The following is a 25355-nucleotide window of genomic DNA, read 5'->3' as shown; positions in this document are numbered from 1 at the left end:
TACAACTTATCTTTCCCTCCACCTCATCTTTCCTTTCACCTCATCTTTTCCTCCATCTCACCTTTCCCTTCACTTCACACTCCCCTCCACCTCACTTACCCCTCACCACACCTTTCTCTCCACGTCATCTTTCCCTCCATTTTACGTATTCCTCCACCTCACCTTTCTCTCCACCTCACCTTTCCCTCCACCTCACCTTTCCCTCCACCTCACCTTTCCCTCCACCTCACCTTTCTCTCCACCTCACCTTTCCCTCCATCTCACCTTTCCCTCCACCTCATGTTTCTCTGCACCTCACCTTTCCGTCCACCTCACCTGTCTCTCCACGCCACCTTTCTCTCCACCTCATCTCTCCCTCCATCTCACAATTCCCTCCACCTCCGTTTTCCCTCCATCTCACCTTTCTCTCCATCTCACCAGTCTCTCCATACTTAGAACCATCATTTATGATTAAATCCTCTGCAACTAACTTACAACTGTTTATTCTGCCGCCTCTTCTTGTATCTGTGTATATCCTGCACTTCCTGCTATCCTAACTTAGTGTTAGGTTTATTTTCGTGATAATAGAGACATTTTTAGTCTTATTCTCTGTGACGCCTGGTTCCATTGCTCTGATTGAACAGCTCGCCAAGTAATGTATGCCACGTGTTCGTTGAAAGGATACGTACGAGCTGTTATTTGCAGTTTCTCAAGATATAGATAATGAACTTTGGTTCTTTTTAGTTATTCATTAATTGCAATCACCAGTAACAGCAGTTTATGCCTTGAAGTATATGGAATAGTTCGTGATTCTTCTGCTTCTCTTTCAAATACTGATGTCTCCTATATTAATCCATGTGCCTCAACTGACAGTCAGCAGGTGATGAGTGCAGTGTGTAATGTGAAAAGACATTCCATACCTACAGTCAGTATGTTCTGTTGGTCGATATATTTTTACCATTAGCGTATGCTACTAGGTAGGTTAAGCTATTAGTATCTTTAGGCTTATGTGTAGGGTAGTGATCTGATTGAAAACAAGCTTCATCCATCAGATATTGTTTCAGGTTCAAAATGACAGAATTAATAATAGCTGGGCATTCACACTTGGAAGGTACACAGTCTAGCTCTGTGACACCCCCTCTTTTTTTCTACTGATCTGCCTTGTTTTTACCAAATTTCATCTTCCTCCTTTGCTGCCACAGTCGGACCTTGTATCCTTCAGTCAGAGGAAAGGAGAGATGTGATGGCTTTGGAACATGAAGGAAAATAATACTGTGAAACTGCAAGAAAAACTGGAGGTATAGAAGAGGCCGTTCAACGAGTGAAGGTGGCCATTAAAGTGCATTATGTAGATTTTTCGAAACTGCTTGGCTCCATGCTAGATCCAATAATAACGATATTGACCACCACGGATACAATGACCAATACTATTGCTCAATTACAATAATCCATGGGTCTATAAATAGTATATTGCATGTACTGGTTGGTGAAATGAGCAGCGGACGATGTTTGCCGAGCTATCTCGACGATTTGTTTTGCTTTAGCTGTATTACCCACCCACCATCAAATACCTGGGTTTATAATATCTAATATTTGCCAGGTGCCATCCTCGCTGGCCATGGACTACCTAAATGTCATATCCGGTAATTAACGCCAACATGCTGCCTTGCCACCTGCACTTACTGCAACAGCATGTACTGTACACCTGGTCTTTGGCGCATAAATCACTAATATTAATTCTCCTTTGTCACCCGCACTCCAAAATAGTCTAAATAACACCAAGGGTGTCATCATGTTAAGATTTAACTACAAAATGCCACCCCTAGGCTGAATAAAAGAGTCTGATAGTATTCATTCCAAGATTATTTCGATTTTAACAATCGTGATATATACTGTATATGTTTTTTTTTTTTTTTTTTCATTTTCAGGTAAGCATAGAAAACGTTTAATCTGAACAAAGTCACCTAGTCGCAGATACTGATTGTGGTGTTTTTATATTCAGACAGAAAACAAAACAAGTTCATACAATACTGAGTTGCTCAAGCTTTTGTGCTTGTTATTTTTGCTCCTACCCATTTTGCCTTGGTTACTTTTTCTTGTTACACACTACTCTGTTCTTGTTATGTTCTTGTTGCTGCCTGCCCTGTTCTTTTTATGTTCTTGCTGCTATCTGCCTTATTCTTATTACGTTCTTATTGCTACCTGCCTTGCTCTTGTTATGTTCTTGTTGCTACCTGCCTTGTTCTTATATTCTTGTTGATACCTGCCTTGTTCTTGCTATGTTCTTGTTCCTACCCGCCCTGTCCTTGCCCTGTTCTTGTCCTCACCTGTCCTGAAACACCGCCAGTGATGAGAAGGCCCAGGAGGCGGCACACCAGCCTTGGTCGTAAATTCCAGAGATAAGATTCTTCCATTCTGGCTTCTTGCGGGCGTCGAACTCACGTGGCATAAGGGAGGCGTAGGGTTGGAGGTGGATCGGATGCATCACGAACGACTGGTGCAATGGAAGACCAGTTACACTTCATTACTGCTAGCGAACACCTTATTTAACTAATTTTCTTCACAGACACACGCCTACCCAAGGCACACACACACACACACACACACACACACACACACACACACACACACACACACACACACACACACACACACACACACACACACACACACACACACACACACACACACACACACACACACACACACACACACACACACACACACACACACACACACACACACACACACACACAAGGACGCACGCACTCACGCACGTGCGCGCATTCTTAATGTGAATAACAATATGTGCAAGTATGGTTTTATTGAGAGAATTATTATAGATCAGACGGTAAAAAATGTACATTATATTCATGTGAGTTTGAAGTTTGAACGAGGTGAGGTAGGTCAAGAAAGTGGGTAGATATAGTAAATGATAGATATAGCAAATAGTCTGAGAAGGTGAGGTGGGTCGGGGACTGTTCAAGATGATGGAAATGAAATATTAATTGTGGTCAAGAAAACAAAAATCTACATTTACAAAGTAAATTTTTTCCACATCCAGACGATTTTGCCTATCTCAAGATGACCTCTCGCACTGAAAGGGTTAACATATTCTACATTAAACCCTTCCAGCTCGAAAATTCTCTCCTATGGATAATATAATCGTCTGGTGTGAGCAAGAATATGATACAAAAACATCATCGCAATGAAAGGCTTAATTTGACGTTAGGTGATTATGACAAGCAGCAATATATATATCTATATATCTGTATATCTGTCTATCTGTCTATCTATCTATCTACCTACCTATCGATCTATCTATCTATCTATCTATATAGTAAAAGTCCCTAATCCGAATGGCAGTGGACCAAGAATCATTCGGATTATCAGATTTTTCGGATTTTTGAGTAGGACCCCTAAGACACTTAATTTCAAGTTGAAACTGAAATTTTACCGAATGGATCACTTTCATTCATTCATAATACAATATGGCACATAGTAACAAATATTACACAATTTTTTTACTTAGCATGTATTATTGAAAACACGAACTGTAATTGATAAATTAATAGATGTTATGAGTTGTTTAACTCACCAGTAATGTGTACGGTAGTGATGAAAACAGCAGTTGTAGGCAGGTAAATCCAATTAGAGAAAGTCCAGGTTAATAGTATCGTCACCCTCGTAAAGAAACTGCCTAAGCCATTTTTCGGCAATTTCTGAATTTTTGCCTAAATCAATTCTTCATCACGTGGCGCACCTATTGGTATAGCTGCCTTTGTCAGGTCTAGGATGTGAGCGGTCTAAAATGTGCCTCAGGTTTCTACCTAAGTCATTGAAAGTTAAGAAAATGAGACTTTTTTTTTTTTTTTTTTTTTTTTTTGATTTCCCGAAAAGTAGAAAAAATGACTTAGGGAGTTTCTTTATGAGGGTGACCATATGCACGTATTATAAAAGCACAAAACTATCTACCTATCTATCTATTGCCAGACGCCTCAATCCCGAACAGGGTGGCCACAAACAAGTCGCCTCCACGTCGCCCTGTCCTCCGCCATTTCACTGCCCTGCTCCCAACTCACACCCCCCTCTCTCATATAACTCTCCACCCCATCCCTCCATCTCATCCTCGGCCTCCCCCTCCCTCTCCCCCCGTCCACCTCACTCACATACACTCTCCTCGTCAGTCTCTCACCCTCCATCCTCTCCACATGGCCAAACCACCCCAGTGTGTTCCTCATAACGTTTCCTATCACATCCACATCCACAGCACAACGCTCCTTTATATCCTCATTTGTCAGCCTGTCTCTCCATGTGACTCCACAGGCTCCTCTTAAATAACTCATTTCCACTGCTCTCACTCTTGACTTGTGTCCTTCCAACAATGTCCAAGCTTCACTTCCATACGTTTACGTTAGCTTTGGCATCACAATACTGTCATGTAGTAACTTTTTCACTTCCATGCTCACTTCCCTGTTTCTTATCACTGCTTTCAAGGAACCAGCAACCTTTCTTCCTTGTTGTACCCTTTCAAGCATTTCACCCTCCAAACTTCTGTCTTTACTCATCACACTACCCAAGTACTTAAACGTACTCACATTTTCCATTTCCTCACCATCCAACCTCACTGTGCATTCATTGACTTCACCTCTCTCAAAGACCATCACTTTACTCTTCCCTACTTTCACCTTTAGATTCCGATTCTTACACACTCTCCCAAACTCATCCACCAAGCCTTGCAGCTCCCCTTCGTCTACTCAACAACACAGTATCATCTGCAAACAACAGTACAGGGAGTTTCCAAACACTATCCTCTCTCACCAGGGCCACTCCAACATCCACTGCCCTACCTTGTACCTCTTTTATTACCCCATCCATGTACTGATTGAACAACCATGGAGACATGACACATCCCTGTTTCAACCCAACCTTCAAAGAAAAAAATTCACTCAGTTCACCATCTACACGCACTGCAGCCTTAGCAGAAGAAGCAGGTAGTCCTGAGCCGATGCTCGAGGACGATGAGTGAAAGTGACAAAGTGAAATAAACTGTACCGTAGGTTTAAGGAATTTTCCACATTAATACATATTAAGCACAAAACTTAATATGTATTACCGTGGAAAATTCCTTACACCTACGGTACAGTATATTTCACTTTGTCACTTTCACTCATCGTCCTCGAGCATCGGCTCAGGACTACCTGCTTCTTCTAGGGTTCCTTGAGGTGCCTCTTTGGAGTGTGGGTAGCTGGTCCTGGGTCGTCATCAGTGGATTTACCTGCCTGGTTGTTTATGCACTTCAGCCACTCACGGATATCAGCCTGCCTGACAGCCTGCGCACGTTTCTTGTAGAACTCTTTTCGCAAGATAAGGAAATCTATCACCTCAGCCCCATTGTAATGATTATTTTGTTCAATGAAATGCACCAGTTTATCAAAGTATACAGAAGCTTCCTTCCATGAAACTTCCATGACCATACCGCTCGGCACTTTGGCGCATTTGGCGCCCAGTTTGAATGTTTTACTTTTGATTGATTGATTGATTGATTTTTTTTTACTTTTGGAGTTTTTGTCAGCCTTCTTCAAAAATTCAGATTATTGGTATTTTCGGATTATCAGTGTTCGGATTATTGGACTTTTACTATATATATATATATATATATATATATATATAGATAGATAGATAGATAGATAGATAGATAGATAGATAGATAGATATATATATATATATATATAGATAGATAGATAGATAGATAGATAGATAGATAGATAGATAGATATAGATAGATAGATAGATAGATAGATAGATAGAGACATTTGTGCTGGGAGGGGGTTGGTGATAGCCAATGCCCTCTTCAGGCATAAAATGATCCACAGGTATACATGGCGAGTGATGAGAAGGGTGGGTGGTGAACTGAATGAAAGGAAGGCAATGATTGATTATGTGTGTGTGGATGAAAGGATGCGAAGATGTGTAAAGGATGCAAGAGTGTATAGAGGTTGGAGAAGTGGACTTTCTGACCACTACTTGGTGGTGGCCAGAATTAGAATGCAAGTAAGATGGAGGAATAGAAGAAGGGAAAGACGAGAGGAAGGAGTAGTTGCAAGGAGAGTGGAAAGGTTACAAGAGGGATAAGAAAAAGGCAGAGTATAAGAGAGAAGTGGAGGAATGATTGGGCAAATATGAATTGGAGCAGATGGGAGACGTGGAAGGTGTGTGTAAGATATTTACAGAAGAAATATGTGCAGCATGTAATGTGGTGTGTGGAAGGAAGAGAAGACGGAGGGGGGTGCAAGGAACAGCGTGGTGGACTGAAGAGGTGAAACAGGCTGTGGCACAAAAGAAGAAAGCATACAATGAATGGATGAGAAATAGGGGCGTGGAAGAAGTTCAGAGGCGGAAGAGAGAGTTATATGTTGAAAGAAAGAGAGAGGTGAAAAGATTAGTAAGAGAGAGTAAGAAGAGAGTGGATGAGGAATTTGGAAGGAATTTGAGTGTAAAGTGGAGGGACTGTAAGAAATTGTTCTAGAGAGAGGTAAAAAGAGTAAGACAGGGTGGAAGTGAAGTTAGCAGGGGAGTGAAAGCTAAAAATGGTAGATTACTAGTCGAGAAGGGAGAAAAAGTGAGCAGATGGAGAGAACACTTTAAGGAATTGTTGAACGTAGAGGATGGAAGCAATGCGAGTATAAGTGGCTGGGGAATGGCTGGGAGAAGGAGGGAGGTGAGAAGACAGGAAGAAATCAGTGAATGTACAGCGAGGTTGGATGGTGAGGAATTGGAAAATGTGGGTACGTTTAAGTACTTGGGTAGTGTGATGAGTAAGGATGGAGGTTTGGAGGGTGAAGTGCTTGAAAGGGTACAGCAGGGAAGAAAGGTTGCTGGTTCCTTGAAAGCAGTGATAAGAAGCAAGGAAGTGAGCATGGAAGTGAAAAAGTTACTACATGACAGTATTGCGATACCAACTCTAACGTATGGAAGTGAAGCTTGGACGTTGCTGGAAGGACACAAGTCAAGAGTGAGAGCACTGGAAATGAGTTATTTAAGAGGAGCCTGTGGAGTCACATGGAGAGATAGGCTGACAAATGAGGGTATAAAGGAGCGTTGTGGTGTGGATGTGGATGTGATAGAAAGCGTTAGGAGGAATACACTGAGGTGGCATGTGGAGAGGATGGAGGGAGAGAGTGTATCTGAGTGAAGTGCAGGGGGGAAGAGGGAGGGGGAGGCAGAGGATGAGATGGAGGGATGGGGTGGAGAGGTATATGAGAGAGGGGGGTGTGAGTTGGGAGCGGGGCAGTGAAATGGCGGGGGACAGGGCGACGTGGAGGCGATTTGTTTGTGGCCACCCCGAACGGGATTGAGGCGTCTGGCAATAGATAGATAGATAGATAGACATTCCAGTCATGAGCGCTACCAGATGCTCGTGTAGCACGAGGGAAGGCATGGAGAGGTGGCACAATGGATACGACTTCGTCCGAGGATTTACCATAAAAATATCTGTAAAATAATGCATGGCAGGCGACATTCCTTCTTACTTGTAGGGGAGGTAGTTTATTTATAATGACAGGGTTATTAATAATTCCAACAGCTTAGCTCTGAAAATTTTCTAGTTGTTTTAGTGCAACCTCCCTACATCCACCCAACAAGGGTGAGCAGTGTTCAAGCTGGGAGTGCACATGACCCTTATACATTATAGCTAACTGCTCTTCAGTAAAGAAGTTATGGATTCTGTACAATAATCCGAGTTTCTTTGAGGCAGTCTTAGCAAGTGATCTGACATGATTGGTCCAGCTGAGGGAGACACCAAGACTTTCAATACTTTTGGAGATGGGAATATTAGTAGCACTGAAGGTAATATGCGAATCTGACAATATCTGTCTGTTGGTAAATTGCATGTATTTGGTTTTACTAGCGTTAAATGAGACATGGTTATTTTGTCCCCATTCATCGATCGTAGATAAGTCTTGATTTATGGAGATGGCTGTGCTGAGCTGAAAGTCGGAGATATTAGACTTAGTAAATGGGTGTTTGAGTGTGAATGAACTGTGAAGTGTTGAGTCATCTGCATGTGAATGGATAGGATTGAGGGTGACAGATAAGAGATCATTAATATGGACCAGGAACAGGGTTGGCACCAGAACTGATCCCTGTGGCATGCCAGCGTTAAATGACTGGAAATGGATATGTGCATCATCTACTCTTATTTTTCTGTCGCTGAGATATAAGGAAAGCAGAGGAACAAAAGACGTTAGTCCATAGTGACAGCGTTTGGACAGCAGGGAACGGTGCCACACTCTGCCGAAAGCTTTAGAAATTTCAAGGGCTACTGCATGAGTTTTTCCATGTTGGTCAATTGATTGATGGATGGCGTGAGTCAGGAGAATGAGTATGACAGTGGTGGATCTTTCTCAGCGAAAACCATTCAAGATGTTTAACTATGTGCTTATTAATTAAAATTTCAAGTACATTACCAAAACAAGATGTAGTAGCTATTGGTCTGTAATCAGAGGGGTCAGAGGAACTTCCTTTCTTTGGAATTGGGTGGATATTGGCTTCTTTCCATGAATTAGGAAATGACGAAATACTTATGATAGTCTGAATAATTTAGCTAGAATAGAGGCAAATTCTGGGGAACACTTTTTCAAAACAATTGGAGGAATTCCATCTGGGCCTGGAGCTTTGTTGGCTGATAACTTGCCTAGGATGGATTTTACGTATCTTGTCTGTATTTTAAGCGGAACAATTTCGGGAGCTGAAAGAAATGAAATTTAATCACGCTTAATTTTTAGCACATACGAGCATTATGTAAACATGAGCTATGGTCATTTCAAATGTGATAAACTATTAAGAGAATTAATTGCAAAACAGTAACCCCCCCCCCTTCGACAAACATGTCTTGCTATGGTTAGGATACAAGTTCAGTTGAGGTGGAGTTGAGGCGACGGTCATTGTATGTCATGTCAAGTTACACTACATGCCCTTTGTTTTGTGCCCCCAAACCCTGCTGCAAGTGTGTATATATATATATATATATATATATATATATATATATATATATATATATATATATATATATATATATATATATATATATATATAAGGCTTCTTGCTAACTTATTTACTCAGTGTATACAGATGAAGAAAATTACCAAAACATGGTGTAATGCAATAGTTATTTTGCTTTACAAAAAAGGCAACTCAGAACATCTTAGCAAGTGTCGACCCATTAGCATACTAAGCATACTACCAGTTATTTACAAACTCCACTATTTACGAACTCCTCACTAATTTCCTTAGGAACAGGCTAACAACAAAGTTGAAAGAAAACCAACCTCGTGAACAGGCAGGATTCCGTAGTGGGTATAAGACTACTGACCATCTACACACAATGAATCAGCTAATTGGGAAAACTACAGAATATAATAAACCACTGGGTTTAGGTTTTGTTGGTTACGAAAAGGTTTTTGATTCAGTGGAGCACATAGCAATTATAATTCATTGCGAGAACATGGAGTAAACGAGAACTATGTAAAACTGCTCGGAAACATACAGTTATAAAGAGGGAACTACTGCAGTTAATTACATAAAGACTCGGACAAAATTAAGATTCAGAAAGGCATGCGTCAGGGATATACAATTTTAGCAGATTATTTACAGGAAGCCTAGAAAGTATCTTCAGAAAGGTAGACTGGGAGAACAAATGAGTAAATATTGATTGGGAAAAGCTAAACCATTTAAGATTTGCAGATTATTATTGTTCTGATCTCAGAAACAGCAGAGACTTTGCAAGAAATGTTAAATGGCCTAAATAGAGAAAGCCTGAACGTAGTACTAAAGATGAACCGGAGTAAAACTAAAGTAATGTTAATCCAAATACACCAAAGAGTCTCATCAGAATAAGTGGAGAAAATCTTGAAGAAATCGAGGAGTACAATTACTTGGGGCAAATACTAAACTAACTAAAGACCATGATAGCGAAATAAAAAGACGTGTTACAGTTGGATGGAAAGCATTCGCTAAACATAGAGACATCATGAATAGTTTGCCAGAATGTAATGAAACCAAAAGTACATTATGAATGTATAATCCCAGCTATGAAATACGGTTGTGGAGCCTGGAAACTGACAAAATCGATGAAAAAATGAACTTGTTTGTTCTCAAAGTGCAGTGGAAAGTTCAGCCTTGGGAATATCTTTAAGCGACATGAAAAGATCAACTTGGGTGAGAGAGCAGACTAAACTCAATGACATTAATGAAGTTATAAAAGAACAGAAATGGAGGTGGACAGGTCATGTAGCAAGAATAAGGGATAACCTCTGGAACAAGAGACTGACTGACTGGACTCCAAGAGATTGTAAGCGTAGTAGAAAAAGGACAGGAGGTGGAGAGATGAGATGGAGAAGTTTGCAGGTAAAACGTGGTAGAGATTGGCTTGGTCAGGGAATTAGTGGAGAAGTTTGGGGGGAGGCCCTTCTTCATCAGTGGACTTGGAATGGCTGATAAATATATATATATATATATATATATATATATATATATATAGATAGATAGATAGATAGATAGATAGATAGATAGATAGATATATATATATATATATAGATAGATAGATAGATAGATAGATAGATAGATAGATATGCTCCCAGCCAGGGTAATAAACTTTGGGAACGTTCTTCTGGCCACGTACTGCTTTGGCGAACACAAGAGGTGCTGTGATTGAACCAGTGTCGCATACTGTAAAGTATGCTTGCGCCCAGTCGGCTTGTGCGGGTCGATTACATTTGGTTCACAGACTACACACACATCCAAAGCCACTGCAACACTACAGTTACACGAATAAGCACTTCTCACCCTACATACAATCTGTACCAGACAGCCTAAGCCACTTGGTAGAGATACATTGGCTGTATCGTCCCCACTTCGGTCGGGATAGGCTGGTCCTGCAGTGGACACTCAAACGGCTGATGAGATGAGAGATGAGATGATATATATATATATATATATATATATATATATATATATATATATATATATATAAATATATATATATATATATATATATAATTTCTCAGTATGTGAATGTATATGAATAGAACAATATGACGCAGCATATGGTAATTATTTTGACCTAGGGACGAGGAAAGGATTAATTGATTGATCGCTTAAGATCAGAAAGGTGAGGGGAGCCTTCTCTGCTATCCTTGATCATTTCTACAAGTCAGAACGTGAATTTCCCCCTTTGTTCCGTGTGCCCCTCCCTGCTGAAGGTTTCTTATAAGCCCTCCACCCGCTGTCTGAAGATAATTATACGACAGTACTAACTATCTCCATTTTCATTTCTCCTGTGGTCAATTTGCATAACACACACACACACACACACATATATATATATATATATATATATATATATATATATATATATATATATATATATATATATATATATATATATATATATAAAATAGCCTATATATACCTAGGCTGCTTCTCCCAAGGAATAGGAGGTAGCCGAGACAGGACGACACACTCCCAATTTACTCATCCACTCAAAAACATTCATTCGCATCTTAGCCCCAAAGGGGATAATGGACAGATCCTCACCGCACCACACCGCACGAGGGTCAACTGCGCAGTGCAATCAGTGGCATTCGCAGCAGGGCCCGACAGCAGAGCTGGTTTACCCCTGTCACATCATAATAGACCCATCCCCTTACCCACATCTGACCAATAAATAGCTTTGCTTGTGTGGCTCTGCATTGCAGTCGATCAAGATAGCGAAAAGGGTCTCCGTGCAGAGGGCCTTAGAGATGATTTTCGAAGAGATAGAAGCTTGGGAAGATAAAGAATAGGAAGATATTTTCAATTTGAAGATCACATTTCTGTCAATTCAGAGTCTGAGAGTGAGTTTGAAGAAGAGGATGAAATTGACCTTGAGCCAGCTCCAAAATGAGCCCGTAGCAGCTTCAGGCCCCCCGCAGCAGTCAGCCACAGGACCAGCTCGTCAACATCCAGCCACAGGACCAGCTTGTCAGCAGCCAGCCACAGGCCCAGCTCGTCAGCAGCCAGCCAGAGGATCAGCCCATCAGCAGCCCACTGCAGGACCAGCCAGAGGACCAGCCAGTCAGCGGACAGCCCACCAGCAGCAAGCAAGTGGAGAAATATGGATGTCAAAGAATTGTGAAACTGAATGGTATCTTTGCCCAAAGAGAGAGCCACCCCGCAGGGCTGCCAGTTTGATAAAGATGCATCCAGGGCCAACACGGATGGTAGTTACTCACGTGCAGGATATCGTGTCTTCTTTTGAACTTTTCATCCTGGATGACATCCAGAAACTCATTCTGGATTTCACTAAAATAGAGGCAAGGCGTGTTTTTGGAGAGGGGTGGAAGGAGATGGACCAAACCCAATTACGAGCATACTTTGGGTTTCTTATCCTTGCTGGAGTTTTCAGATCTAAAGGGGAATCCACAGAATCCCTGTGGGATTCAGAGACTGGTAGAGAACTTTTCCGTGCCACAATGTCTCTGGAAAATTTTCACATTATTTCCAGGATTATCCGCTTTGATAACCGCGAAATGACAAACTAGCTCGATGGCAGAGAGACAAGCTAGCTGCCATCAACACAGTGTGGGACAAGTGAGTGCACTGCCTCCCCTTGTTTTACTACCCTGGCCCTAATGTCACTGTTGATGTGCAGCTGGTGCCATTTAGGGGCCGCTGCCCCTTCAGGCAGTACATACCATCAAATCCCACAATATACGGAATAAAGATCTGGGCTGCCTGGGATGCTGCATCATCATATGCATGGAACTGGCAAGTGTATACAAGGAGGCCAGATGGAGGAGCCCCTGAGAAGAACCAAGGGATGAAAGTTGTCCTGACATGACACAAGGACTCAATGGACACAACATCACATGCAATAACTTTTTTACCTCACGCAAGCTGGGAGAGGAGCTCCTAAGCATATTATTATTAACCATATATCTATCTATCTATTGCCAGACGCCTCAATCCCGTTTGGGGTGGCCACAAACAAATCGCCTCCAAGTCGCCCTGTCCCCCGCCATTTCACTGCCCTGCTCCCAACTCACACCCCCCTCTCTCATATACCTCTCCACCCCATCCCTCCCTCTCATCCTCGGCATCCCCCTCCCTCTTCCCCCCTCCACCTCACTCACATACACTCTCTTCGTCAGTCTTTCACCCTCCATCCTCTCCACATGGCCAAACCACCTCAGTGTGTTCCTCATAACGCTTCCTATCACATCCACATCAACACCACAACGCTCCTTTATATCCTCATTCGTCAGCCTGTCTCTCCATGTGACTCCACAGGCTCCTCTTAAATAACTCATTTCCACTGCTCTCACTCTTGACTTGTGTCCTTCCAACAACGTCCAAGCTTCACTTCCGTACGTTAGAGTTGGTATCACAATATCACAATACTGTCATGTAGTAACTTTTTCACTTCCATGCTCACTTCCCTGTTTCTTATCACTGCTTTCAAAGAACCAGCAACCTTTCTTCCCTGCTGTACCCTTTCAAGCACTTCACCCTCCAAACCTCCATCCTTACTCATCACACTACCCAAATACTTAAACGTACTCACATTTTCCAATTCCTCACCATCCAACCTCGCTGTACATTCACTGACTTCACCTCTCTCAAAGACCATCACTTTACTCTTCCCTACATTCACCTTTAGATTCCGTTTCTTACACACTCTCCCAAACTCATCCACCAAGCCTTGCAGCTCCCCTTCGTCTTCACTCAACAACACAGTATCATCTGCAAACAACAGTACAGGGAGTTTCCAAACACTATCCTCTCTCACCAGGGCCACTCCAACATCCACTACCTTACCTTGTACCTCTTTTATTACCCCATCCATGTACAGATTGAACAACCATGGAGACATGACACATCCCTGTTTCAACCCAACTTTCAAAGAGAAATATTCGCTTAGTTCACCATCCACACGCACTGCTGTCTTTATTGTCTGCATTTGGGATAAAGTAAACATCTGGTATTTTTACAGAAATTGTTATGGCTGTATTGATTTAAAAACCCAACAATGCGATGGGTCCACCAGACCCGCAAACATTGGCTGCGTAACAAAAACATGAACACCACACAAGGGTTAAACTCATTTCACGAATTCCCTAAGGATTACATGAAATCACTAGTTACACACAAACTCCCTGTAATATATATGGAGAGAGAGAGAGAGAGAGAGAGAGAGAGATTAGATAGTTCGATAGATAGACTGATATAGCATGAACACCAGAAATATGGAGTACTTGGTGTCATATGCAGAAACTAAGAAGGTAGCGCTGTTGGAACGCCTCCTACGCTGACGATAGTACGTGCGATGCCGGCTTTTGGCATGCTTACAGGTAGCTCCTAAGCTGACGAGAATGCTTGTGGTCCTGAGCCTTGGGCATGCTCAGCTCCAGGCAATCACTAACTACACGTATGCTCGCACTGACAGAGTAGAACTACGATCTACCCCTTAGTCTGTTGTCGTAATTCAGTGGCTGTGTCTGAAGATGGTAAAGAGAATGACACAGGTTTAATTTCGGGCAACACAGCCGTTTTATGAACGACATGTATGACTTGGGGAAGGTCACACCCAGTCCCAAAAATACTGCTGACATCTGACCAGGCAGCTGTGTGACATGGTTACGCTATGACTGATAAATGTGATATGGGGAAACACATTTCCCTTCTCTCAGAATCCTTTTGGTTATATTCTGGAGGGGTGATGTTTGAGTGTATGTATACACTATATGTTTTTTGCATACACATATATACTGTGTATCCCATATGTTACATTGGCAAATAAAAACTGAACACTGGAGAAGAGAGAAACAAGACAAAGAGAGAGAAGTGACATACCGGAGACTGTGCCCCAGTCCTGAGGAGAAGGCTGTCTCTAAGTGTTCTTCCCCAGAACTTGGTGTAGTTTGATGCTCTCCAGGTGGAATGTGTGGGACTCAGGTTAACTTGCCTTATAAGTTCTTCCTCCAACAGGCACTCATCCTCGTTGCACACCAGTTCTGTACCATCACATGTGCTGCAGAGGACGAACAAGTTGATTTACACACACACACACACACACACACACACACACACACACACACACACACACACACACACACACACACACACACACACACACACACACACTATGATAGTAGATAGATACTTAAAGCTTGCCTTCTGCTTCAGAAGACGACGGCTACTTATACTCACTAAGATGGTGTGTCACTCAGTACTGGTGCTAATGTGTAAGACTGTGCAGACCAATTCTTGATCCGCAAACTCTGCCACACAGTCGGCATGTCAAGTCTGGGTTTGCTGGGAGAACTCTGTTTGGTTGTGCCTCAGTTGTCTATGCTCTTCTCAGGCCAGGTTCCGAGCTTCTTCGAGATGAATGGTTCCTTTACTGTAGAGGGCTCGCTAATATTTTCTGCCAGACACTTGTTTCAATATCTTTTAGTATGTTACTGCATTTCTCCAGAGTTGTCGTTATATGATTTTTATATCCACTTCTGTCCCCCTGGGCTGCGATGTGCTGCAGGGAACTGGCCCTACAAATTCTAGCAGGGAAGACCGTACTCAAGCATGCGTAACACGTGTCCGACCCTAAGCTGTTCTATAACCACCATGGTTTCTATGTTGGCTGACTTTCCCATCTGGAGAATCACTGTGTAGGGGACTTTATCCTCCAATGTGAATCCAAGGATACGCTGTAAGTATCGGATGCGAAAAGACTCAAGGTGTTTGATGTGACTCTGGTACGTGGTTCAGGATTCAGCACCGTATAAGAGGGTAGTGAGGCATACAGCTGTATATACTGATACCTTCGTCTCGATTCACAGGTTGATGTTCTCAAAAACTCTGAATCTGAGACGCCCCAAAGAGGATGAAGCGTGGTTGATTCATGCAAGGACTTCTGCATCAATGCTGTTTTTCTGTGAACACACTTCCAAGGCAGGGAAAATTCTCCACTTGTTTTACATATTCGCCATTCATCTGAAATGCAAGAGGCTCTGCTGCATTGTTTTTCTGAGATAATATACCGATTTTATTGACATTTATTCGGTGCCCAATAGCATGGTATATTCTGGAAATGATGGTGAGATACTGTTGTAGGGCATCTGGGGTATGTGCAAGGACAGCACAGTCATCAGGGTACTGGGAAATGAGCCGTTTCATTCTTTTATTATGCTTGAAGACGTCTGAGATTAATGAAGTTACCATCTAGACAGACATGGATTTTTATTCTACCATCAAGGTTCATTTGTTTGTGACTTAATAGTGTGACTGCACTGAGATAGATGTTGAAAATGACAGGAGCCAGGACACATTCTTGTTTTATGTTCATGTCCACATTGAATGGTTCGGATTTGCTCCCACCTATGGACACACAAGCATTCATGTTGTCATGCAGGCGCTTTAGGATGGTAATAAATTTGTAACTCCAAACTTTGACAGAGCATTCCATAAAATTCTCCGTTGATAATGTCAAATGCTTTAACAAGATTGATGACTGCAATAAATTAGTCACGGTTCTGTTCATGGAATTTCCATTGTATCTGTCAGGCAACAAAGATCGTATCACAGATACTTAGTTCCTCTCGAAATGCACACTGTTTCGGGAAGTATTGGCTCAGTCATATATTTTGTCAGTCTGGAAAACTTTATCTTGGCTGGTTTTTTGCTAGCATTCACAAGGAAGGAGATACCTCTACTGTTGTCACGATTTGAGCAGTCCCTTTTCTTCTTGTTTATGGTTACAATATCAGAAGTAATCCATTCAGGTGAAATTTGTTCTTGGTTCCAGATAGTCAGTATGAGATTATGGAGGCGCTGGTGAAGTAACGGGACATCCTCTTTAATTAGTTCAGATGGCATGCCATCAGGGTCAGGGCATTTGTTATTTTTGGGAGATCAGATGGCCTGAACAGTTTCTGCAGTTGTAGAGGGGGCATCGAGAACTGCCGCTTGAGGAGCATTGTGATTATTATCAAGAATATTGTGCTCCACCGGGTTTCTTCGACTCAGCAAGGTATTGAAGAGTTGCGACCATCTCTCTAAGATTGCTTGCGTAAATTAAAGGAGCTCTCCTTTGGCTGATCGAACTGAGTTTATGTTGTATTTGGTTGGCCCATAGATGGCTTTAACGAACTTGTAGAGCCCACGTTGGTCGTTAATATCAGCCAGTCTTTTCAACTTTTTTGCTTGCTCAGTCCAGCATTTGTTCTCCATGTCGTGCAGTTTTCTCTGGGTTTCGCTTCTGAGATTCTGGAATGCAGTTTTTAGAGTAAAGGAGCTAGGATGAGCAAACCAGCTGTTATGTACTATTGTCTTCATCGCAAGAAAGTCATGTATGCCCTCACCATTTTCACCAAACAAGTCTTTGTGGGGACAAGTGGAAAAGCCTGGGGTTTCCTCGCAGTGCTTTGGAGCAGTGTCTTAATGTTCAGCCACTCTGCGTCTAGGTTTATTGCATTGTTGTTTGGATCAAGCGGTCAGCATTAATTGGGCTTGTTCAAAATAGTGCTGCGGAAGGTGTTGCAAGTTGCCACAGCCTTTAAACTACTACAATTTAGTTTCTTCATGGATGGTCTGCGGCGCATTTTGTAAGCATATGACTACAGTAGTTGCAATTTGGTAACAGTAAGGTTATGGTTTGTTGAGCACTCAGCACCTCCTGTAACTTGGGTTAGAAGAACTTCTCTTCGATCTTGCTGCCTTACAACGACGTAGTCAATTAGATGCCAATGTCTAGATCATGGCTGCATCCATGTAGTCTTGTGTTTATACTGAAGTTGAAAAATAGATTGTGTTCCGAGCAAAAGGAAAGCAGTCCAAGGCCACTGTTCATGCTGTCGACACCATGGGGGCCTATAAAGTCATGATTGGTAATTATCTTTTCTCAATCTGGCATTAAAAAAATAACCAAGCAGGATCAGTTTGTCATTATATGGTACTGAGCGAATCGTAGCATCCAAACAGTCATAAAAAGGATCTTTGACGATGTTCTCAGAATCATGAGTTGGGGCATAGGCACTGATGCGTATCGCATATTGTCCTTCAGAGAGTGGTATGCGTGAAGACATCAGCCTTTCTTATAATTATACCCACAGGTGTTTCTTGGATATTCTACAGTACTGTAGGTTGCATCGGACTGCAAAGCCAATACTATGGTTTCTTCTTAAATCGTCTGGGTATCCCCTCCAGAAATAGGCATACCTTTCTCCTGCTTCCATTAGGTTGCCGACACCTGAGAGACGAGGCTCAGACAAGGCAAAATGTCAGTTTTATATCACTTCAGATCATGGGTAAGATGGGGAGTTGTACGGCGTGGTCATATGTCGTGGTCAGTATCAAGCAAGGTTAGTACGAGTATATTCCAGCTGGCAAGAGTCAGAGGGATTCTTTTGATTCTTCGATTGACGTGTAGGATGCCTTGACAGGAGCGATTATCTGACCACACAGTATAGATAGACAGAAGTATAGAAAGATACACACACACACACACACACACACACACACACACACACACACACACACACACACACACACTATATATATATATATATATATATATATATATATATATATATATATATATATATATATATATATAAATATATGTGTGTGTGTGTGTGTGTGTGTGTGTGTGTGTGTGTGTGTGTGTGTTTTATAAACACTAATGCCATATCACTGGGTCTTAAACTAAAACCTCATACCTCATACCTCAGTAAAAACCTCACATTGCAGTAACGTAAACAGGAACACAAATAAATCCAACTAACATGAGAAAGTATCTAAGGATATATGGAAAGAATTGTACGTATTATCTAAACGACAGATGTACATTCATTAATAGGGAAAAGAATTGGCTGCAAATGGTATTGCACTGCGTGTTGTGTTGTATGATGGGACTCTGTTACGTGAAGTTTCGTCAGTATGGGCCACATGGACACAGCTGCTCCTCTAGTGAGAGTCAATCCCAACCTCGCCTGTGCCATACACAGAAACACAGCATACCTGCTTACAAGTACATACACACATATCGTAATAATAATATAGCACAAGTAATGTACTGGTGCAGGACTTACCACTGGTTGCAGTTGAACTTGTGTGTACCCAGGTGTGGCACCTTCACTCCTTCCCTCTCACACCCTGTGAATATTATTAATAATAATAGCAATAATAATAATGATGATATAAACAATAATAATAATAATAATAATAATAATAATAATAATAAAAATAATAATAACAATAATAAAGATCAAGATGTGATGACAAAATAATTTTAATTGCAGTTCTAATGATGGTGATAATGATGATAATACCTAGTAATTAAAAAAGTAGTAGTAGTAGTAGTAGTAGTAGTAGTAGTAGTAATAGTAGTAGTAGTGTCACAAACAACGAGGAAGCAGAACAGCCTCACAGGTTTATGTGAGAAGGTCGTCTCACATACTGGATGGGCAAACCCAGAGAAAATGCAGTAATCTGGGTGAACACCACGTATAATGAAACTGTTGGATGGTCGTCAAGTAACCATTTCGAGCCTCCCAGATGCAATGGTACAACTGACATGATCAAGGAAATCACTCGCCTAATAGTCAGTTACAATAATAACTCACCCATTGCCTCATTCTTTCTTAAGGTCTTTGCACTGATACCACATCTCTTCCTCAGTAAGACCCGCCCAAGAGCTAGCATTGCAGAAAATATTAAGGCCATCCAAAGGCGGGTGGAAACATGGAAAAGAGGTGAAATCGACAACCTACCTGAGGAAGCAAGGGCCTTCCTGATGAGAATAAACAACCGAGGCAGAAGAAACCAGAACACGAACAATATGGCAAGGATTTTTGGCACCAAGATGAGACAGGGGAAGGTCTCGATGGCGACAAGATCCCTGTCAGCTGAAGCACCAAACGGAGTACTTGACCTGACAGAAGAAATAGTGCAACAACTAAAAGAAAAACATCCGACTGCACGACAAGCAAGTGCCCAGTCAAAGCTTGACGGGAACTACACTCCTCCAGTCCCATCATATATGACAGGATAACTGGAGATACTGTGTGGCGGAAGGCAATGCACACACAGGAAGGGGCAGGACCGTCAGGACTGGATGCAAAATCTTGGTGTGTAATCCTCAGTAACATCAAGTTTGGGGAGGCAGCAACAAACCTGTGTAACACCATTGCTTCACTTGCGAAGAAGCTGGCTTCAAGTCAGTGCAATAACATCGAAGCACTGACGGCTTGCAGACTAATTCCCCTTGATAAGAATCCTGGATGTAGGCCCATCGGGGTGGGTGAAGTCTTAAGACGGATTATAGGAAAATGCATCATGAAGGTGGTGAAAGTTGATGTGAAGCAGGCAGTTGGCAACCTTCAGGTGTGTGCAGGGCAGCAGGCAGGAGGTGAGGCAGCAGTTCACTCCAGGAGGAAAATATATGAGGAAGAGGACTGTCAGGCAGTATCATTAGTTGATGTCACAAAAGCATTTAATTTCATCAACCGGGAGGCAGTGCTGTACAACATCAAAGTTAAGTGCCCAGCATTTACCCAGTATGTGGAAAACACCTACAAAGAACCAGCAGACTTCTACATTGTGGGTAAGATAGCTGCCCACGATGTCAGGGTAATCCAATCCACAGAAGAAACTACCAAGGGGGACCCCGTTGCCAATGCTGTGTACGCCCTGGCTATGACAGTGCTGCAACAACAGAGGCCACCAGTGTAAAACAGGTAGCCTATGCAGATGATCCCACGGGTGCTGGCAAGGTGGAGGATGTGAGGCAATAGTGAGACCTTGTAACATCTCACGGCCCTGAAATGGGTTACTCCCCATAATGCAAGTAAGTCCATCATGATCGTGAAACCAGCTTACTATCAAGATGCACAGGAGGCCTATAGAGGCACAAACATGATAGTGACTAAGGAAGGTCAGAGGCATCTAGGTGCTGTAACTGGAACTTAGGAATTCAAGGACCAATATGTGAGTGATAAGATAAAGACGTGGGTAGAAGAAATTCACGTATTATCCAGCCACGCAAAAACAGAACCCGGTGCAGCATACAGCGCATTTACCTACGGTGTAAAGCACAAGTGGATCTTCGTGATGAGGACCATACCAGACATCGAGCTGCTGCCTCAGCCACTGGAGGATGCTATCAGGGAGTCATTCCTCCCACGTCTAACCAATGGCCACATCCCCATACCAGAAGAGAGGGACCTTCTAGCACTACCATCTAGGATGGGAGGCCTTGGCATTATATATCCAGCAGCCGTGGCAAGTTACGAACACAGAAATTCACCCATGCTCACCGAATCCTTGTCACAGAAGATTTACTCCCAGGTTGAGACTAGTGAAATGACCACAAAAGACAGAAAGACATGAAGACACAGATAAGCAAGGAGCGAGAAGCAAGACAAAAGGACCAGCTGCAACACATAACCGAACATCTAACACCAGACCAGTGCAAAAGAGTGGAAATTGCACAGAAGGTTGGGGCATCGAACTGGTCTCTCAAGGCAAGAATTTATTGACGCCATAGCCTTGAGTTATGGGTGGCCAATATAGAACGTACCTCAAGACTGTGCCTGTGGCACTGCCTTTAATGATGGTTTGCAAGAAGGAAGGCTTTATTTGCATCCGACACGATGAAGTACGCTACCTCACTGCCAAAATGCTGCAGGAAATATGCCATGATGTCACGATTGAGCCAGTTCTGCTACCCCTGGATGGCGAGCACTTCACCCACAGAACAGCAAACACATCAAATGATGCAAGAGTGGATGTCAGTGCTCGAGGTTTCTGGACACGTGGGCAGAGGGCTTTCTTGGACATCAGGATATTCGATCCCATGGCAGCATGTCATCGTGAACTGTCTCTCGAAGCTGCACACAAAAGGAATGAACAAGAAAAAAAAAACAGAAACTATCAAGAAAGGATCCAACATGTGGACCTCGGTCGATTCACTCCCCTTTTGTTCACATCAGGTGGGATGGGTCCAGAGGCGGTGAGATTCTACTCGAGACTGGCAGAGGTTCTTTCTGAGACGAAACGTCAACCGCAGAGTTCTGTTATGGCCTGGATGAGATGTCGACTGTCATTCTCCCCCGTGAGGTCTGTACTGCTATATCTCAGGGGCACAAGATCATCAGCCCTCAGGCCTGTCACTAGAGCGGGTATGGATTAAGAAGCTACAGTGACTCCAATAGTTTAATGTCCTTATTTACACTGTAATATCAATAAATATAAAATAAAATAATAGTAGTAATAGTACGTGGTTGGTAACCACAGCCGTTGGAGTGCTTGGGGTCAACGGATTGTAATATGAGGGTTAGTGTTAACATTCACATTACAGTTCCAATTGATGAACTGTATTAGGAAGGTTGGTTTTGATTTTCACAGTATAATTCCCTAATGGATGGAGGTGATAAAAGAAAAAAATAGCAGTAGTAGTAGAAGTAGTAGTAGTAGTAGTACTGAAGAATGAACGAATGGCAGTCTGTTCACTGCAAACAATGGCCTGACAATGATCTCGAATCAGTGGTGTTGTAAACTAACTGGGTCAACAAACTGGCCCTCCTTACTCCAAGAAATCAGGAATATACTACGAGGCCTCACTGAGACAGGAACGAAGTATAGATACAATAGGACAGATGTCCAGTCATTACCCTGCTCTGAACTTCAAATCTTCGTTGTCTTCCATCACAGCATCCCATGGGCTACATTTGGCAGGGAAATCACAGGTTTCCCACACCAAGGACTTTTATTCAAGGTAGTGGTAAGTGTTTGTGCTCTTTTGCTCGCGCACTCTCTCCTCCTAGCTTCTTAGGGCTGCTCCACCAGTGTAGCATTTTTTTTTCCACTCTTCTGACGACCGGTTCTCATGCTTCTTCCCTACCAGTTAGGGTACAGCAGGTGTCTGTACCTTCGAACTGAGCTTACCTTTGTTTACTCACCCCCTGAGGATCCTCCCTCACTGATTGCTCTAAGGTGTGAACTGACAGACGCCTCCTACCAAGAGTGGGTTGAGGGGATAATCTCAGACTTTGGTGTTTTAACCTGAGTGTTTTACCCTTGTTTTTCTCTCTCTTCCCACTACCCCGGCTAGGATGATGTTATTCTGGCCGACGCCCCTGCTGCGTCTCTCCCCTTGAGAGGGAAGGTGTCCCAGACGGACTTTTGACGGATTCATAGACTGATCATCCCCAGACTGACTGTTCTCAGACTTAGACCCCTCTTGACGTTTATGTAAAAAATGCATTGCTTGTACCGTTACATGCTGTGGGTTCTACTCCACTGCCCTGTCTTAGTCTTTTTCTCATCAAGATGGGGACTGATGACTGTGCTGGTGAGGTGGAACAAGTTAGAAAACTTCCAAATGGAGATCTCTTGATTAAGACAGCCGCTTCTTCCTAGGCTAAGGATTTTTTGAAGCTGAGTAAGTTTCACTGTTGTGATGTCGGGCCGAGGATCCTGCATTCCATAAGTTCCTGCAAAGGTGTTATTACCTGTGGGGACCTCATGGTTATTGAAGAGGAGGAGATCATACGTGAACTTGCTCAGCAAGATGAAATAGTTGCCCATTTCATTACTTGATTCTCGGAAGGCTCTGCGACGATAATCTTGGCTTTGGAAATGTTTCTCTATCCACTGCTGTCAAAACTGATCATTATGAAATTTTTAACGTCAGACCCTACATCTCCAGCTTCCTTTTTTGTTCTAAATGTTAAATCTATGGATATCATAAAAAGTCTTGTTGGGCTACCAACTCAGTGTGCGACAAGTGCATGGTTGTGGATCATCCTGTAGACCAATGTACTGTACATCCAAGACTGAATGTTGCTTTCATTGTAAGGGAGCTCACTCCACTTCCTAGAGGGACTGTCCCAAATGGGATGAAGAGGAGGAGGATGTCTGCACAGTGAAGGCAACGGAGGGCATAATTTATCTTATGATGCTGGGAAGAAGGTGAGGGAGTTGCATGCAACTTCCAAGCCAAATGTTTCCTGTGCATCAGCGGTTGTGTCCCGTCCCGTGGTGTACACTGTGGAGACGCAAATTGGCCCAATACGTAATACTCATGCCATTCACTCAGCTCCCACATCTGTGACCCCTGTGAGACCCAGCTCTCTTTCTGATATCCCTGCTGCATCTTCTTATTCTAAAGCTGTTTCTTCCATTTCAACTAAGTAGAAACAAAAGCCTGACAAGTCTAATAAGGTAAATTTCATCCCCCTTCTCCCAAGGTCGCATCTTCATGTCTCATCTGCTTCTGTTCCAGATAGGGAGAGAAGAGGTAGCTCTTCCTCGTGGGAGTTCGGGAACTTCCTTATTCATGAAGAAATGGAGGTTGCTGCTAACAAGCACCAGGTTAGGTCCCGGGCTGTAGCTCGCCTGGGGACGGGCGACATAAAAATGCTAAGCACACTGTCTCCCATCGTAAGTCTTACTGTAAATCGTCGTATTCAGTGTGTTACAGTGGAACTGAAAGACCCTTGGGAATAGATTCCACAATATAGTGATCTTTCAATCTGTGCACAGGCAAGACATTATGTATTTACAGGAGATGTGAATGGAGGTTCACCCTGATCCTCCGCAGTTCAAATACTTCCAGTCATGTAGAAGATATGACGGTGGTGGGGTTGCCATCTACCCCCACAAATCACACCCACAAGCAGAATAGATTCTACATTCTATTTTGGAAGCTGTCACATGCAGAGTAAACTTAACATATATATGTCTATTTGCCATCTTTACTGACTACCACATGGCCCCATTGATAGTCATGCTTTGAGTTCACTTTTTGGCCACCTTCAGGGTAGCTTGGAGATCGATGGTCATGTGATGCAAATAGCTGACCTAATACCACAGTCTAATCACTGTCTTCTGAATGATGGTGGAGTGACTCGTGTAGATGACCGAACTGGTAATTTTTCGGCCATAGACTTATATTTGGCCTCCCCAGGTATTCATCAAGATTTCTTGTGGGACGCTTGTGACGATAACTTGCAAAGGAATCATTTACCCATCTTTCTTATACAAGCGACGATTTTTAGGACCCTCCACTTCCAAACTTTAACCTTAAGAAAGCAGATTGAGGGATCCTTCTCAGGCATCGCCGATTAAAATATTTCTGAGGAAATCATAGATGTAAAAGTTTCATCTGTCTATCTATCTGCCTACTGCCAGACGCCACAATCCCGTAAGAACTGACCACGAACAAATCGCTAATTCCATGTCGTCCTGTCCAAAGCCATTTCATTGCCCTGCTTCCAGCTCACACCTCCCCCCTCTCTTATATACCTCTCCACTCCCTCCCTTCATCTCATCCTCGG

General features: G+C 42.7%; 1 protein-coding gene across 1 annotated transcript in view; it reads right to left on the bottom strand.

Moving 5' to 3' along the window:
* LOC145416862 (putative peptidase C1-like protein F26E4.3) overlaps positions 1-25355 on the bottom strand; it is a 109841-nt gene that overhangs the window by 49248 nt on the left and 35238 nt on the right. The window contains exons 3-5 of the mRNA XM_080285732.1: positions 19107-19170; positions 14872-15049; positions 2307-2473 (exon numbers count right to left, since the gene is read on the bottom strand). Of these exons, the coding sequence (XP_080141858.1) occupies positions 2307-2473; positions 14872-15049; positions 19107-19170 (409 nt within the window). The remainder of the gene's footprint in view (positions 1-2306; positions 2474-14871; positions 15050-19106; positions 19171-25355) is intronic.

Source organism: Coenobita brevimanus, chromosome 108 (assembly GCF_032717465.1).
Source record: "Coenobita brevimanus isolate Jiangsu-jjx chromosome 108, ASM3271746v2, whole genome shotgun sequence".
NCBI classification, from domain to species: Eukaryota; Metazoa; Arthropoda; class Malacostraca; order Decapoda; family Coenobitidae; genus Coenobita; species Coenobita brevimanus.
This window is presented reverse-complemented; position numbering and strand designations above follow the sequence as displayed.